Source organism: Jaculus jaculus, chromosome X, assembly GCF_020740685.1.
Source record: "Jaculus jaculus isolate mJacJac1 chromosome X, mJacJac1.mat.Y.cur, whole genome shotgun sequence".
Classification (NCBI taxonomy): Eukaryota; Metazoa; Chordata; class Mammalia; order Rodentia; family Dipodidae; genus Jaculus; species Jaculus jaculus.
In genome coordinates this window covers 64,954,764-64,973,592 of record NC_059125.1, presented here as the reverse complement: position 1 = coordinate 64,973,592, position 18,829 = coordinate 64,954,764, and the positions used below count along the sequence as shown (strand labels likewise).

At 43.0% G+C, this 18,829-nt stretch overlaps 1 protein-coding gene across 2 annotated transcripts in view; it reads left to right on the top strand.

The window, feature by feature from the left end:
- Positions 1-18,829, top strand: part of LOC101597314 (histone deacetylase 8) — a 318,694-nt gene that overhangs the window by 222,535 nt on the left and 77,330 nt on the right. For both annotated transcript variants that reach the window (XM_045140944.1, XM_045140945.1), the window contains exon 10: positions 9,817-9,922. In XM_045140944.1, coding sequence (XP_044996879.1) covers positions 9,817-9,922 — 106 coding nt within the window. The remainder of the gene's footprint in view (positions 1-9,816; positions 9,923-18,829) is intronic.

Sequence of the window (18,829 nt, the reverse complement as noted above, 5' to 3'; positions counted from 1 at the left end):
ACCATCAAACAGTTCAGACATACTGACTCTAGTCAACAAGCAAGGTGAAGACCATAGGTAGTATGTACATGGACTTGAGATATGACACCAGGTTCTATTCCAGCAACTAATAATTCTTTTCTTCTGTCCTTATGTCCACCTAACATCTTTTCTCCAATAACACATATCTCCCTGACCTGGTCTCCTTCTGAACACCACTACCCCCATCCCCTGTCTGCTAGCAATCGCCTTTGATGTGCTGCTTCCTGCCGGTTCAATCCAACAACTAATGGAGTTATTATTTTTGTTTGCTTGTGTTGTAAAGCCATGGCAATAAAATTTACTCCCAATAATACCACTGCAATTTTGTGTCCTTAAAATGTACCATCAATGACATATGTAATAACTGAATTTCCTGTAAACAGAAATGTTTTTTTCTGGAAAAAAGTGGACTTTTTTGCTTCCATCATGGTTGGAGCCAGGTTCTTTGATGGAGTAATTGGTGATATAGGAAAGGTTGAGAATCATCATAGGAGACCATGTTTGGGTTCAAAGTGCTGGTATTATGTTATTCTGACTCTGATGAGTTCTGTTCACAGGTTGATGCAGAATAAGGAATGTTCCTCCTGGTCAGGGCCCAGGTTACTGTCACAGGCAGTGTTCCCAAATGAAGATAGATAAAAGTGAGATTGGCAGTAACCTTAGACTTACCCTAATAGAATTAAGGAAATTTTTAGGAAAAGGTAGACCATGAATTAACAATTAAAAGTTTAAGAGCCAGGGCTGGAGAGATAGCTCAGCACTTGTTTGCAAAGCCTGATGGCCATGGTTTGATTCCCCAGCACCCACATAAAGCTAGGTGCACAAAGTGGCACATGCATTTGAAGTTTGTTTGTGGTGGCAAGAGCTACTATTCTTGTTCATATTCTCTCTCTCTCTCTCTCTCTCTCTCTCTCTCTCTCTCTCATTGCAAATAAATAATAAAGTTTAAACTAAAGTTGGGCTGGAAAGATGGCTTAGTGGTTAAGGACTCAGGTTCAATACTCCAGTACCCACATAAGCCAGATGAACAAGGTGGCACATGCATCTGGAGTTCATCTGCAGTTGCTAGACACCCTGGTGTGCCTATTCTCTCTCTCTCTCTCTCTCTCTCTCTCTCTCTCTCTCTCTTATTAGTTTTGTACTCAGTGAATACAGTCAAGTTGATACCATTGTTAGCCTCCTTCCTTTCCTCCCCCCTCCACAGAGACCCTCCTTGCTGGGGTATAGGGGTCATGCATTGTGGGGTTAGCCATCAGTTATAGGTAGGAAGAAATGTCTCTGTGTATCATGACCCAACGTGTGGCGGCTCTGACATTCTTTCCACCCCCCTCTTCTGCAAATTTCCCTGAGCCATGTGGGGTTCATTTTAGGTCTGCTTTTGATCCAAGACCAATAGACTGGCCTTTTTTATGAGAGAGAGAGAAAAAAATGGGCACACCAGGGCCTCTAACCACTGCACTCGAACTCCTGATGTGTGCATCTCCTTGTGTGAATATGCAACCTTCTGTGCTTGTGTCACCTTGTGTGTCTGGCTTACATGGGATCTAGAGAGTCAAACATGAATCCTTAGGCTTCATAGGCAAGTGCTGTAACTGCTAAGCCATCTCTCCAGCTCCATTCTCTCTCTATCTGTCTCTTTTTCGCTCTCTCAAATAAATTAATTTTTTTTAAAGTTTAAGAGTCACTTAGAATATCCCAGAAAGAGAGCTGGAAAGAAGCAGTACCATTATATCCCAAACTGGTTAGGAGACAAGGAGACTGCACTGGCCCCAGGAACATGTTGCTAGCATCACTGCTGCAGCCCTTTTAGTGTCTTCTTTTTTAATTTTTATTTATTTGAGAGAGGGAGAGAGAAAGGAAGGGGAGAGGCCTCTAGCAACTGTAAACAAACTCAAGACACATGTGCCACCTTGTGCATCTAGCGTATGTGGGTCCTGGGGAAGTGAACCTGGGTCCTTAGGCTTTGCAGGGAAGTGCCTTAACTGCGAAGCCATCTCTCCAGCTGATTAGTGTCTTCTTTATGCTGCTTCTTGTCCTTGAGTTTCCAGGAGATATCACTTCACTGCTCTCTTTTCTTCCTTTTTCTGCTATTCATTGGATCTTATCCCCAGATGCCTTCATTTTTCATATATTATATGTGTGGTGCTAGGAATTAAACCTAGGGCCTTGTGTATGCTAGGCAAGTACTCTACCACTGAGCTATATTACCAGCCCTCAACTGCCTTCTAAATGTGGATCTTCTAATTTTGCACCATAGTCCCTTACTAACTTCTACACGCTGTTGTCACATCTCTAGCCAACTGCCAAACATTGTGATCTACATGCCCTGTCATGTCAAGCCCAACTAAAACCAAACTCACCATCTTCCTTTGGCCAGTCTGCTCTTTCTACTAACTTGCCTCAGTCACTTAGTTTCTGTCAGTGGAACTGAGGTTTTCCCACTCACCCAGACTCAAAATTTAGGAGTCATCTCGACTCCTCGCCTCCTTCCTTCAGTGCCAATCAACTGCCAAGTCATGTTGTACTTCCTTTCACAGAATTCTTCCGTCTACTCTATCCTCATAGAAATCACATGATTCAAGTCCTTGTTGCCTTTTCCTTTGACCTTTGTTTGCCTCCATACTGGTCACTGGCCTTTCTGTGCCTGAGTTTCTATGCCCCAATACTTATCACATCAAGTCCTGTCCACTCAATCTGACAGTCAAGGCTTTCCAAACTTTCTTTTTCTCTCCTGGAACTCATGATATTTGGTGGTTCCCAAACACATCCTGACTATCTTGCCTTCTGTAACTAACCTCCACCATGTATACCCCATCATTACCTGTCTGCCATCACCCTCATCCTTCAAAACCATAACTCTCCTACCTAGATATAAATCACTATATAATTCCAGTCATGCTTTATTTTACTCATACAACAAAAAGATGAAATGAGCACCTGTTTTTCAGGCCTTGTACTAAGAGCTATGGGTAATATAAAGATGCATACAACAGTGCTTTTCCCTTGTGTATCTACTGACTTGGGAAAGACAGAATGAACTAAGTCTAAATCTTCTGGCTTCCCCTGCCTCCATCCTGTGGACTCTTTCCCTTTAGCCTATAAACATACTCAAAATCCTCCCATGTTAAATCATTTGCCTTCCCCCGACCTCATCCCAGATCAAACATCTTTTTTTCATTGTCATTCTCCTTTCCACTTCATCTCATCTAACTCCCTAGCCCCCTTGGGTCAGACCACTTTCCACACACTCCATCAACTGTGTCACAGCCATGGTATTCTTCCTACTTTGTCCTTTCAATGAACAAATGAAAAGACATTTTCGGCCCTCCTCTCTTTGAACCTCTCAGTGAGATTGCAAATTGTCACCAGAACTGTTTCTATTCCCTCTGTGCATCTCAAAAGTAGCACTGTTTGGCCTGGAGGGATGGCTTAGCAGTTAAGACATTTGCCTGCATAGCCAAAGGACCCAGGTTCGATTACCCAGGACCCACATTAGCCAGATGCACAGGGGGCACATGCATCTGGCATTCGCTTGCAGTGGCTGGAGGCCCTGGCACGCACATTCTCCCTCTCCCTCTCCCCCTCCCTCCCTCCCTCCCTCCTCCCTCCCTCCCCCCTCCCTCCCCCCCCTCTCTCTCTCTTTCTCTCTCTGCCAAATTAAAAATAAAATTTAAGTAGTGCAGTTCCCCATGATTCTTTCCTTGACTCTCTTCTTTTCTCACTGTTACAACCTACCCAACCACAATAGCCACAACAATCTAATCTGGTTTGTGAGGTTTATGTCATTGGTATTTCCAAAATCTGGTGTCAGAGACCCAGCCTGTCTCTTGCACTGAACCTACTCTCTCACACAAACCACTTTCATGAGTATACTGACCCTACATGCACTTTCCACTGGACTCCCTATTCACACATGAACCCTACTCCCCAAAGCTCTTGACCTACAGTCTATATCTTATTAATGTTCTTTTCTCACAGCTAGAACTCTTTCACTCTCCCCTTTTCCCTATTCCCCATAGAAGTAGGCTATCTTTGAAATTGTTTGCTCTACATTCCTCCCCCAAGTGTCCCTGTCAACCCTGTGAGCACCCCTCAGGGCAGTAGCATCATCCTCCTAACTGTTGTACCCACTCATGTTCCTCCCCTCAAATTCCAGCAGTCTTCACACAGAAGACAAAGAGTCTTCTCCATGAACACATTCACTTTCTGTATGTTTCCCCCACTTAGATGTCTACTTATTATTCCACAAGTATTTATTTACCATCTGTAAGGTGCAAGCATTGTTTTTGGGAGCTGGTAATAAGTCAGAGCACGTAACAGTGTTCTGCCCTCCTGGAGCTACTAGACTAAGATTACGACAAATGCCTGAGCAGGGCTTATCACAAAACTCTTGCCTCCTGCCAGCCTTGTAGCCTATCCTCTAGCCACAGCTGATTATACCTAATTAGGTGCTCTTCTATTTCATGTTCCCTCTGTTTGCCTGGGCTCTGTTGGAATTACCTTACCCCCACTCCCATTCCTCCTTGGCTGGACCCTCCATAGTCTCCTCCTCTGGGATTCTTGACAGAGGTGATATTCAGAATGACCTAGGCGCAAATCTTACTTTTTCGCCTATGTGACTTCTGTCTGTGCTTCAGATCCTCATCTTAAAATAGAAACAATGAGGGCTGGAGAGATGGCTTAGTGGTTAAGGTGCTTGCCAGCAAAACAAAAGGACTTAGATTTGATTCCACAGTACCCACATAAAGTGGCATATGCATCTGGAGTTCATTTGCAGTGGCTAGGAGGCCCTGACATGTCCATTCTTTCTCCCCCCCATCTATCTGTCTATCTATCTTCATCTGTCTCTCTCTCTTCCTCTCTCAAATAAGTAAACAAATAAATAAAATATTTTTACAAATAGAAACAATGATAGTAACTTCCATATAGGTTGGTTGTGAGAATTAAATTAGTCCAGAAAAAGTGCTCAGACACTTTAGGTGCTTGACACATAATGAGTTGATATAAAATGTTAGCTGTTATTACTTTCATTTTTAGCATTTTTGTTGTTACATATTATGATACTATTCATACCAGTGCTCTGCACTAATCTCTACTTTTGAACGTGTCTTTGTCCTCATACCCTAGTGACTAACCTAGTCCAAAACAGTATGTAGTTGCTAAATGTTGATAGAAGGATAAGAAGAAAAAAGCTGATTCTGCTCTGTTGCTCCATTTCCCTGACCAAGCAGGATTATAGAGGAATAACAGCAACCTTAAGGCTTTCTCTGATATCTTCTTGACCAAGTATCTAATTGTATGCTGTTTGCATCATGTGAGCAAGAGGTGGAAAGAATTGAGCAAGAATAGGGCATTAAGTTGGGCTAAACTGGAGCCAAGCTATTTACATTCCTTTATTCTTTGACTTATGGGTCAAGACTCAGAACCTACAAAGACTGCTCCAAAACAACCATTACCTTTAACCCCAACCTTTTGCCCCAACTCATATTTTATTTTTTAAATTTATTTAATTATTTATTTGAGAGAAAGAAAGAGGCAGGGAAAGAGAGAGAATGGGCATGCCAAGGCCTCCAGCCACTACAAACGAACTCCAGATGCATGTGCCACCTTGTGCATATGACTTATGTGGGTCCTGGGGAATCAAACCAAGGTCCTTTGGCTTTGTAGGCAAGTGCCTTAACTCATACCCTCTCCAGCCATCTCTCCAGCCCCTTACCACATACTTTATATTTGCCCTAGCCCCACTACCATATTGCCCTTGAAAAATGTTTCTGTTTAGCCTAGGAAGCAAAAGGAGTGCTTTGGGGAAAGGGGAAGGGGTGGGGAGAGGTTAGCACCTCCCTTCTTCCTTTGTTGAGATCAAAGCCAATGTATTCCCTGGAAGGTCTGCTGGCCCCTTTCATCCCCTGCCCCACCTTGTCTGGATGGGACTTCTGTGTGCCCATTTCCTTTCCTCCTTCAGGGTAGAGGACAGTTCCAGGGTGGGGTTATGAGCTGTTTTTAGTGCTGGCCAAATCTCTCCACCTCAACATTTTTTTTTTTTTTGGCCTCCTGTGGTCCTATTTCCTTGATACCTTGTCAGTCAGTAACAAGGAGCAAGACCCTAAGACCAGAAACTATGAGAGAAGCCAGTTTCTCCACAGGCTCTAGGATAAGCCAATGGCTGAAGCAAATGCTGAGGGACACTGGGGCAACTAGGCTTGGTCTGGAATGAGGAACAGGGTCTTCTTTCTACATCTAAGCCCAAAGCACTTCACCCAACATTCTTTTCTTTAAGGAATGGAAGAGACATGGTTAGGCAAGGGCCTCTTGCCCCAAGAGAAGGGAATTTACATTTTTCAAAGTCCTACTGTGTTCCGGGTGCTGAGTTAGGTCCTTTGATAGATATTATCTCTTAAACAACCCAAACAGGTCAACATTTATCATCCCTCGGGTGGAAATGGTGAAACAGAGATTAACAAGCTTTCCTCAGGAACACAACTAAATCCAGGTGCCAAATTCCAGCTCTTCCTGACCCCAAAGCCAGTAATCTTTCCACCCCATCATGCTGCCTCCAAAGCCTAAAAAAGCTGTTCGTGCTATGAGATGACTCTTTGAAGTATTCCACACAATTAACCAAACACCTAGCTAAACCCTTGGTGGATTAATTTAAGCCAGCATGCATTTAAGGAAAACTTGTGGTGACTTGAGTTTGACTCTACAGGGTATACAAAGTGAACATGACAGAAGTTGTTGCTTTTGCAAAGTTCGTAGTCTAGAAGAGAGGATATAAAAAGTGCAAAAATAAAAATATAGTAGGAACAGAGAAATATCATGAAATAGCCAGAGAGGCCACACAGGTACCACCTTTGCTTTAGATACAGCCTGGGCTTGCCTCAATCCCACTTATACAGTGCTCCAAGACTGGGAACAGCCAGCTGTGATGCATAACTGGCTCCCAACACTGGGACTATCATAAACTATTTAAGTCCCCTAGCCCAGAAGCAGTACAAATAAGCAGGGTCTGAGAAAAAAAAAATTGACTGAAAAGGTAGAGAGTTTGGGGACCAAAATTTTGCTTTTACCTGAAGCCAACCTACTTCAGCAAAGAATGGATTATTGATGACTTCGCCCACTGTGTGGCTCAGTCAGTTAAAACTACAAGCAAATGAAGTCAGGACATGCTCTGTCATGTGACTGTCTGTTCTGGCCCCAGATGACTATGTGGTTAGCAACAGTGTGCTCTTGGTCAAAGAAGACTAAAGTAGGAGAGTATAGGTAACTGCATAGTAGGCACTTTGTGAGGAAGAACACATTGTTCCAAACCTTCAGCTCTAGAAAAACAGCTTACAACATGCCTTGCTGACCAAGGATCCAGAGTATCAGTTCTGCACATAGAGATACATTTGTTCTTCCTACATCTCAACTTAGACATCTTGCCCTGTTTCTTTCTTTCTTTTTTTTTTTTCAAGGGAGGGTCTCACTCTAGTCCAGGCTGACCTGGAACTCACTATGTAGTCTCAGGGTGGCCTCGAACTTACAGCAATCCACCTACCTCTGCCTCCCAAGTGCTGGGATTAAAGGCGTGTGCCACCACACCCGGCTTCTGCCCTGGTTTTTATAACACTTTGATGCCAGGGATCTGGGTCTCCCAGCAGTGCTGCTTCCACTCAGCTACCTTCCTTCAGTGGCTCTAAGCCTGTCTTGCCATACTCAAGAGATGTGTACACCACTTGACACTTCTTAGGAGAAGAGAGTGCCACACCTGTTTGAAGCCTTCTTTCCCACAGCCAAGCCTACAAGGGACTCAGGTTTGGGCCAAGAGGCCCTCCTTGGCTAAAAATATAAGCCTCTCAAGTTTCTTCAGCCACAAATAGGAGTTTACTTTCTGGGCATAGCTCCCCAGGTAGCCCCGTTGTCTGTCCTATATATAGATTTGGTAAAGACATCCCTACTGAAGGCCTCTTCCACCTCTAGAATTTGGGGTGTTTGTCATCAGAGTGATAATTCCTATAAGCAGGACTAAGCACCTCTATTTTTCTAGGCCAGCACACACCATCTTGGGAACTTTCCTTTAAATTACATGTGTAGGGTTTTCCTTCATGGGTGTGCAAAAGCTATTTCCCCATGAAATGAATCCCATGGATTCCATAAGGACACTGTTAGAATCCCTAAAGATTGTTCCACACATCGTTTCTCAGCCTTTTGGCTAAGATTAGTTGAGATTGTTCCACAATATCTCCCACAGTGCCAATTGCATATCCAGACTCCTACCAAGGACAATTTAGTGACAATGGCAATAACTCTGGGTTATTTCTAAGGAGCTCTTTGAATGGTATCAAAGTCCTGACAGATCAAGATCTTGTTTACATGCCTGCTATACAATTTATTTAAACAATTTATTCATTTAAGAGAGTGAGAGTTAGTCTGAGTGTACCATGTCCACTAACCACTGGCAAACAAACTCCAGATGCATGTGCTACTCTGTGCATCTGGCTTTTGTGGGGAATTGAACCCAAGTTTTTAGGCTGTGCAGCCAAGCACCTTAACTACTGAGCCATCTCTCCAGCCCCCCTTTATCCAGGGAATTTGGATTTTCCTGGTTTACTTACCACCTAACAGTGTCATTATTGAAAGCACATCATGTGAAGGACCATATGCTATCTCCACAGAATGTGCACAAATACTATTTCTGTTAAAAACAAAACAGAAATAGTAGCTTTGAATATTTCTCATTCAAAGACTGATCTCAATTGAATGATTCCCTTTGTCATAGAGTGTTTCTGTCTGAATGGGTCCTAATAGAGAAGCTGAATGAGATACTCTCACTTACTAAAGGTCACAAGTAGTCATCTAATGAGCTACAAATAGAATCCATAAACTTTTGATTCCTTGAGTTTAAAAACAAACAATCCAGGCATGGTGGCACACACCTTTAATCCCAGCACTTGGGAGGCAGAAGTAGGAGGATCGCCGTGAGCTCGAGGCTGCTCTGAGACTACATAGTGAATTCCAGGTCAACCTGAGACAGAGTGAGACCCTACCTTGAAAAAAAAAAATTACTGCAGAGAAAGAAAAACTACAGTAGAAAAACGAGACTTGCTTGTTACTTGTAGGGCAGGGAATTCAAGGCAACCAAAATTAATAAGCAGTTGTTGTGGACTGGGAGGCCAAAGAGATGAATAAAATCTAGGGACTGCCTGCCTTTAGGGAGCTAGCTGATGATCTAGCAGGGAGAAGGGATATCTGGTCACTGTTGAAAAGCACCTATCCAAGGCAGCATGTGATATGCAGGCAAGCACGGTCCATGGTCTATCAGAATGGGGGGTCGTAAGTGAGGCACCAACAGAATGCTGCAGAAGTTGGTGGAGAATGAGGGACAGCTTTGTGAAAGAGGTGACATTTGATCTGCGCCTGGAGGGATAAGAAGGTTTTGCCCCGGGCTTCAGGGATTGGAAGTGCAGGAAAGCGCAATGGCAGAACACATGAGGACACACAAAGCTCAGGTGCCTGTGGGAAAGCATCACAGTCTAGTGTGGTAGGAACAGGGCACAGGAAGGGCTATGGTTGATGTGAAAAGCTAAGACCTGAGCAAGGGACTCTTGACAGCAAGCCCAAGAATTTCACAATAGCTGTACTAAAGGTATGATGCCACCAGGGCAGGGCTAACTGCTACATCATACTGCTTTACCCGACAAGGCTGCTCTGGCCTTGTCGGTAGTGGTGGGTTTCTTTGATTGTCCTGTTTGTATGTGGTTTGCTTTGGAGGCTTTATGTGGTTTAGTTTGCTTTTTGGCCTTTCCCTTTTCCTTACAGTTTTTCACAGCATATGGTCCTGATTATGTGCTGGAAATCACGCCAAGCTGCCGGCCAGACCGCAATGAGCCCCACCGAATCCAGCAAATCCTCAACTACATCAAAGGTGAGCACCACCCCTCCTGTCCTGCCCTCCTAATTCTACCCCGTTTGTGGTGGCCTGCTGCTGGGGGCTTCCTCAAATACCATTTGTCTTTTGGCAGCTAATCATTTCCCTCTCTTGGAAAGGAAACCTCTTTCTGGCCTGACATCTTGTAGCCGGAATTCTGCACAATCCACTCTGGTGGAGATTGTCATTTGGCTGGCTAATGTCACCTTCAAAAGAACAAAAGGCTCAGCTTTAGGCACTTCCAGGGGAAAATCAGTTCTAAAATATTCCCTGAGATCTTTTTTCTTTCAAAAGGCCAACAGTAAAACCATCTTTGAGGGCTAGAAGTGCAGTTCAATGATAGAGAATTTGCCTCTACTCCATCTCCAGCCCTGTGGTGGGCGGGGGGAACCCTCCCATTTAAATTAAGAAAAGTTCAAGTGAATTTAGTCTTGAATTGAAGGGTTGGAATGAGAAAGGGGTTCCCAGACATTCTCTGCCCAAAAAGCCTTGAAAGTTCATGGAACTCCAATGAGTAATCAGGGATTCTGATGCCTAGGAGGGGAGCCCCCAGCTTTGCCAGAGCCCAAGGGATAAAGCTGCTGCCTTTTCCTCCTTCTCTTCCCTCATACTTCCCTGGAGGTATTCTGTCTGCAGGGTAAAGGGAAATGGTGTTTATCAGACCATACTGTTCACTAGCTGTTGGGGTCACTGCTCTCAGCTTTCCAGTAGAGTCCCCTCCCATCTCCAGCTGCTTCTTCACAACTCACTTCTCTCTACCATTCGTTTTAAGAATTTGGGACAGCCATTTTCCTGTGTAATTGATTTTGTATGTGCATGTGTGTGTGTTTGGACCTGATTTGCAAATTTAAAAGGCCAAATGTATCATATTATAGCCTATCCTGAAGAGTGAAATTCCTATGTTCATTCATAAAATGATCAAGATAGTGCCAGTTCTCCTACCTTTGACTCCTCCCTGGAATATGATCCTACATGAAAGGAGGCCTGCCAGGGCCAGAGTTAGCCTAAGGGAACATTCTGTGTCCTGAGGGTCTTTGCTGAGGGCTATATTAAGACCCACATCCAGTAGCAGTGTGCAGTCAATGACAACAGCAACACTTATGACAAGGACTCTGTATCCTGAGCTTCTTTGGCCAGAGAAAATTTTCTAAACCAATGAGCCATAGATACTCACAGTTACACTCACAGCTCATTGCCCCTTGTAAGGACCTATACCCCAGAGTTCTTCTGATTCTATTGTTTCAATCCTTTTGAGCTCTGAGTATCTACCAACTCCACAAGTCTTCACTTTCTAAGGCCTTCAAATCCTTCTGTGCTGACCCTTCTCACAGTGCCACAGCCCAGATGAAGTCTAGCAATACCCTGCCCATCTGCTTGTCCCTGCTTCTCTCATACCCAGAACACATTCCCTGTTTCCCTCGACACTGATCCTGGCCCACCTTCTCTTTTCCCTCTTCCTTCCACCTTGCTACTTTCCCATCCAGGCTGTAAATCCTGGCAGAGCCCAGACAACACAATAGAAACCCCCCTGCAGCTCCTTGCTCACACCTCCATATGTGCACATATGTGTATGCTCTTGCTTCCTTGCACACATTCCAGGCACACAGCTCCAGACAATGATGACATCTTGCAATTGGGGAAATTGAAATGGCAAGTGAGAGAAAACAAGACTTAAAGAAGGTAATCTTAAGGGAAGAGAAATAGGAAAGATAAAAAAAGTAAATGAGAGAGCCTTAAGACAAAAATCTAAAATGGGGTTGATTAAAGCAAAAAGAATATATTCTAGAGGACATGAAAGTATATGGGAGCCAGGTTTCTTAAAGTTCTAACAGATGAAAGCAATGTTCTGATTGTAACACAATGAATTCAATAGAGAGAAAATATCCAGACCAAGAATGGGGTCCTCAAGAGACTGTACACATACAGAATGGGAAGATGTGGCTTAGCAACATTTTGTCTGAAAGAGAATTAGAGACTGGAGTTGACACAGAGCTCAGTATGAGTCACTGGGTCAAGGTGGCCTCCAGAGATGCTAATGCAGTATCGACCTCACTTTAAAAGGGCTCTAGACAAATAGGAGCATGCTGCAGGAGGTCAGCCGGTCTGGGGAGAGCAGTAGAGGCCAGGCTCCAAGAGGTCTGCTTAGAGAAATTGGGACTTTCTGGAGAAGAAAACCTCGGGGTGGGGGTGATCTCTGCCTCATATCTCTGCAAGGCTGTCACAGAGAAGGACATAGACAAAGTATATGTGGCCATAGGGAAGAGAGCTAGACACATAGGTGGGTATTATAAAATAACTGATCTTCATTAACTAGGGGAGAGGATTTTCTAACATTTAGAGCTATTCAAAGTGGAACAGATTACCCAGAAAGAAATGAAGTCTTTGTCATTAGAGATACGCAAATGTGGTGTAGACAATCACTTGACTAGAAGGGCTCCTGCCTGGGATGTGAGGAGGTGTGATTGGACTGAATTACTATTAAGGTTCCTTCCACCTCTAAGATTCCTGGACACTCTATATTGCAATAAGAGCATAGAAAAAAAAATGAGAACAGTCTAGTGTAAGTTGGCAAATGAGTCAGTGTTCGGTGGGGAGGTAATGCCAAGTATAAAAAGAACTGATATGGAGAACAACTGTAACATACTCACTAAGAGTATCTGAGGAAGAGCCATTGGGGTGGATAGTAAGTACAATGGCTTGAGAATACAAGATATGTTCAGATTTCCCATTCACCATCCCTTTCACAATAACAGTCTGTGTTCCTAGCCATGCAAATTTGCAAAGCGTATGAGTCCAGAACCAGTAAGAAAATCAGCTCAACCTAGAAGAAATGAGGGTAGAATGAAGTCCAAATAAAGCTAAAAATGGCCAGGCTAACCTGCTATACTGATACTGTGCCCCTCAGCCTGGTGACGCAAGCTGCCATCAGATAGTGCGTTGCCATGACAATGGTCAGTGTGGAAAGGCTGCTGAATTTTCTGCATTCTCAAAGATTTTCCTAAACCTGTCTCTAAGACTGTCATTTGCTCTTACATGTAAAAAAAAAAAAACTCAGTGAAGCTAGCCATTTCTCACTGTACCTCCCCACACTATTAAAAACAAAGGGCAGGGTGAGGAGCACAGGTTGTTGTGGGGAGGTGAGATGGTAGTAAGGGGGTAGGATGCATTCAGCAGTTCTGTGCAAGAGAATTCAGCCAGAATATCTGGTTGAGTTTGTTCAGCCTTGAGTTTGGGGTTTTTTCTGTTTCTCACCATATCTCTTAGAAGCACCAAAGAAAAAATTTTAACCTACTGGAAATCAAGCCCCAGAAAGTTCACCTCATACTGATGCAGTCTACACATCACAGAATGACTGAAGTTACAGGCAAATTTAGACCCTCTCTTACCCATCCTTCCTGCTTACTAGTCTTTCTGAGAAGAAAAAAAGTATGAAAATAAAACCATGGAAAGCCAGGTGTGGTGGTGCACACCTTTAATCCCAGCACTTGGGAGGCAGAGATAGGAGAATCACCATCAGTTCAAGGCCTCTCTGAGACTACATAGTGAAGTGCAGGTCAACCTGGGCTAGAGTGAACCCCTACCTTGAAAAACTAAAAACTAAAACCTTAAAAAAAACACCATAGCAAGGAGAGTCAATTCAAGCTGCTGAAAAGACCTGTTTAGTTCTCACAACTTGCTCTTCTCGTGCCAATGAACTCCCCTAAAGCTGTGTTGGAGCCAGGTGTGGTGGCACACACCTTTAATCCTAACACTTGGGAGGCAGAGGTAGGAGAATTGTGAGTTTGAGGCCAGCCTGAGACTACATAGTGAATTCTAGGTCAGCCTGGGCTCAGACCCTACCTTGAAAAATTTAAAAAAAAAAAAAAAGATGTGTGTCATTGTTACCAAGGAAGCCCACATTGTAGAGTGTGTGGTTGAATACAGCACATGACTACTGGTATAAAATCTTCATCACCCCATCTCCAAATGTGTACAGTTGTCTGCCTTTCCTCTGGTTAACATACTCCAGAGGAATTAGCTCACAGTGAGCCTTCCAGAGGTGGAACAGTGCTGATGTGATCAAACCCCAGAGGGGCCCAACTCCATTAGCCTGGCTAGCTGTATATGATGCAGTGGGATAGGGTAGGTGTGTTCTGTGGTACTGATGACATTTGAAACAAGAAGGGACCATTGAGGAGTCTGCACTTCATATTACAGTCAAGCACAACCCTTTGTACAGGGGGAACATGCAGTGTACACTTGTGAGTAGTTTCAAAATGTACTTTGAGTTCCCAGAACTATAACACAAAGTTTTCCTGGGATAGAGAAAGACATGGATGGGGTCAGGAAGAAAGGCAGAAGAGGGGTTAAGAGGAAAGAACAAAGCCATGGGCACACCTGCCCTTTCTGATCCTTACCTAAGAAGGCTAGCTTAGCACACAGCCTCTGCAGATCAGGCCTGGGGAGGGGAACCAAAGAGTGGTGGAAGTATATAAAGAGAAAACAGGTGAAATGAAAAGAATAATAGCTACTGTTTGTCTTCCACATGAGGAAATTTAGTATTAGAGAGGAAGAAGTCTCTTGCTTCATTCAGCAAGTACTTACCAAGTACCTGTACTGTTCCACATACCACTAATAAGTGGTAAAGCACATATGCCTGAATGGGAGCTTTGGAGCAAAGTTTTCTGGCCTTCCTGGTGCCCCTTCTCTGCTTAGCAACATTGTCCTGTCCAGTCTACTTACAAGCCCTGTGTGCTTTTCACAGTGGCCCCTAGTCAATCTATTCCACCCCACAGTGCTCACCTAGTTCCTTCAATGTGGCTGATCCAAAGCTCCAGCAATCTCTTTCCCTGGAAATGGGAGAAAGACAGCCATGAGCAACCCTTGAAGTTCTGGTCCCAGACTTTGACCTTTACTACCCCCTAACCCTTCACCCTTGCCATGCTCCCATCAGCCTCACCAGATGGTGATCTGGAGCTTCCCTCTCCATTCGGAACTGAGTAGAGAACAGAAGATAGAAGGTGCCAACTCCCCAGCTCCTGCTGCCTCCAGCGTGCTGTTGCCTCCAGCTCCAGTCTATTTACATTTCCATTGCCCCAAGCTGAGACACTTTGCACATCTGCTTGTAATACTCTCAGGAGAACCCTTGTATGTGGGGGGAGGCAGTAAGCAGCACCTCTTCTAACAGCCTTTAGTATGGAGGTGATATCCTTCTAAGGGCTTGCAATGGGGAAAAGGGGGCTCAGATCTAAGCATGTTCAAGACCAGCTGGAGCCCTGAACCCAAAGTATTACTCCTGCCCAGTGGGACTCTATACTATAGAAACAAGGCTTCCTCCCACACCTTCTCTTGCTGCCCAAAGAGCCAGAAGGATGAGGTGAGAGGCAGGGTTGATCCCAAGGACATACTGATGATTGCTTCAGGGCTTCTTGGAAGGACTTTGGAACAGGATTGTGGTGGATATCCTGAGCCAGTTTGCATGGCTTTGGGTAAAGATTTCTGTGACGTCTATGCTTTATCTCCCCTTCCTGCACCTTGCTCTCTCTGTATTCCTTTCCACACCCCTGTGGTCTCCAAGAGCTGACCTCCAGCCTAAGTTCCCCACTGAGCATGACCTATCTTCTTGCTTCACTGAAGAGTATAAGAAATGGGAACCCTTTAAAAAATGGGAAGGTTTGTTACAGTTATTGTTCTAAAGTAAGTTATAAAAATGCCATGCTAAATGTTTTATAAATTCTCAAACAAAATGGGGTATATTCCTGCAGTTATGGTAACTTGGACAATTTAAATTTAACAAACTATGAAGTTTATTGTCAAATTACACATGAAAACCAAATTTCAACCTAAATTCATGAGGTAGAAACCAGCATTATTCGAAGTGTACAACACACCTTTGTGCTGGGTACTTCTCATACACCATCTTATTCAGCCCTCAGGATTTTCTCATGAGGTAAGAGACCTAGTATCCATTGTGTGCCATGCCCATAATCATGTAACAAAGAAGCAGTGGACAATGGATTTGAACTCAGCCTGGTGCCTCTCCTCCACTTGGTATCAGTGCCCTATCATGCCTACTTATCCCCACCTATGTTTTTATTTTTTTTTCCCCATTACCCCTAGCAAACCTTCCCAATCCTGAACAGGCTCCAAAAATGCATTCTGAACCAGTTAAATTTTAAGAGGTATGATTGTGTCTCCACTATAAAGCCCAGCTCAACCAAGCAACTTTTGAACCTGCCTTGTGTTCAGTGTCATGAGAAATAAAAACTGCTAAAAACAAGCTGGGCATGGTGGTATACACCTTTATCCCAGCTTGGGCTAAAATCAGACACACACAGAGAGAAAAGAGCACTTGAAGACATGCATGTATGGTCTCTGTTTCTGATAAATAGTTGAGAAATCTGGATGAAAATGTCTCCCTTGGACAGATAAGGATATTATAGTACTGAAGCTAAATAAAAGCATCTGGGAGGAAGACTTCAAGGATGATAGTTATTCATGTTCTGGAATTAAAACACAGCATGATATATAGTGATGCTGGAGGGTGGATCACTAGAGTGTAGTCCAATGGGTGATCCTACAAGAGTCTGTACTAGACCTATGGGTTAGGTAAAAAAGAATAGCTAAGAAGTGGTAGGAAAGGAGTTTCACCAGTACATGGAGGTAGGTAGGTCATTCAGAGAGGAACAAAGTAAAAGGAAGTAAAGGTGACACTGATGTTTCCAGCCTGGATACAAACTGGGACTGGGAATATGCCAGGGGAAAGTGCATAGCTTTACAGAATGACACTTGATGTATTCTTTTTTGCTAAATTGAATTTGAAGTATATTGTTAATTTCATATAGTACATGTATGTAGAAAAATTTATTTCCACCAATTACATAGGAAATTTTTGAAAATAATTTGGTGATACAAGAATGTGTTCATGATAATGTTAAGTGAAAAAAATAAGATGAAAAATGGTTTAATACCATACAGTCTCAATTTTATAAATGTATACATTGTATGTGGAAGCACGTGGGTATGTACAGAAAAACGTTAAAAGGAAATGCTAGTAGTATCTATCTTTAATGATTTTTTGTTGTTGTTGTTGTTTTTGCTTTTTGAGGCAGTGCCTCATTCTCTCATTCTAGCCCAGGCTGACCTTGAACTCATGGCGATCCTCCTACCTCAGCCTCCTGGGTGCTGGGACTATAGGCGTGAGCCACCATGCCTGGTGATAACTTTTGAGACAGTGCTGCACTATGGAGACAGGCTGATTTTAAATTCACTGTCTTCCTGCCCCAGGCATGTGCCACCATGTTCATGTCTGACCATAATTTACCAAGCTACTTTAACAGTAGTTATCTAGGAATTATGAGTAATTTTTATTTGCTCTTTATTCTTTCCCTGTATTTTTCAAATTTCCTCACATAAACATGTAATGCTTAAAGAAAAAGGTAATAAAAACTGGGGGTGTAGTTCAGTGGTAGATTATTTGCATAGTAGATTATTTGTACAGAGGACACATGGCACTGCACAAAAAGAAAGGAAGAGGGAGGGAAAACAGGTAGACACGCTACAATAATTGTTAATACTTAGTTAGATATTATATCCCAATTTTTGGTTATAAAACCTGGCCACTACACCTACAGACAGTTGGAAAAAATGGGGTTAGAAGGCAAATGTTCTAAATGTTTCAGGTGCCATTTTCTTTCTAGGTACCACCAGGTATTCAATTTATCCTGAAAACTAAGTCATGCCTTGACTCACAATGTAAACCCACTTATAGCTACAGGCAGAAAATCCTGTCTCTTTCCAAAAATCCTCATTCACTCTAAGACAACTAGTTTTTTTTTTTCCTCTCTGGATTGTCTCTTTTCCATAGTCATGAATACCATAATTCTATAATAAATCTTAAAATCCAGTATAGTGATTCCTTCTAGTTCCTTCTTTTCAAAGTTATTTTATCTAAACGCTGAGTTTGGTGATATGCATGTGTAATCCCAACACTCAGGGAGTCAAGGCAGGAGAATCACAAGTTCAAAGGCCAGCCTGTGCTGCACATTGAGACTCTATATACAAAAAAAAAAAAAAAAGAAAAGAAAAACATTTAAGCTAAACTAGCTCCTTGGCTTTCCAAATAAACTTTAGAATAACCTTGTGTATATCTACAAAATAATCTTAATGTGATTTAGAAAGTCCATATATCAATGGGCATATGGTTGACATCTTTACTATGTTGAGTCCTCCAACCCATAAATGTGGCATTGGGGATTGAACCCAGGGCTTTATGCATACAAGGAAACCACTATACCACTAAGCTACATTTCCAGCCCTTATTTACTGTTATTTTGAGACAGAATCTTACCACGTTGTCCACAAAGGCCTTAAGCTGACAATCCTTTCATTTGCCTCAACCTCCCACCCAGGTTTACATTATCATGCACAATTAGATTTGCTTTTATTTCCTTTATCAACATTTTGTAATTTTCAACATAGAGATGCTGAACATGTCTATATGTATTTTTTCTTTTTGTGTGATACTGGAAAATGAATCCATGACCTTACACATGGTAGATAAGTTTTCTACAACTGAGGTATATCCCCAGACCTTTTCAAATTTTTATTCTTTAAGAAAGGGTGTTAGGAGCCAGGCATGGTGGTGCATGACTTTAATCTTAGCACTAAGGAGGCAGAGGTAGGAGGATCACTATGAGTTTGAGGCCACCCTGAGACTAGATAGGGAATTCCGGGTCAGCCTAGGCCAGAGTGAGACCCTACCTTGGAAAAAAAAAAAGAAAAAAGAAAGAAAGGGTGTTAGGGTAGAGAAATAGAAATGGCTTAGCAGTTAAGACACTTGCCTACAAAGCCTAATGACTCCATTTCAATTCCCCAGTACCCCATGTAAGCCAAATGCACATGGTAGTGCATGTGTTTGGAGTT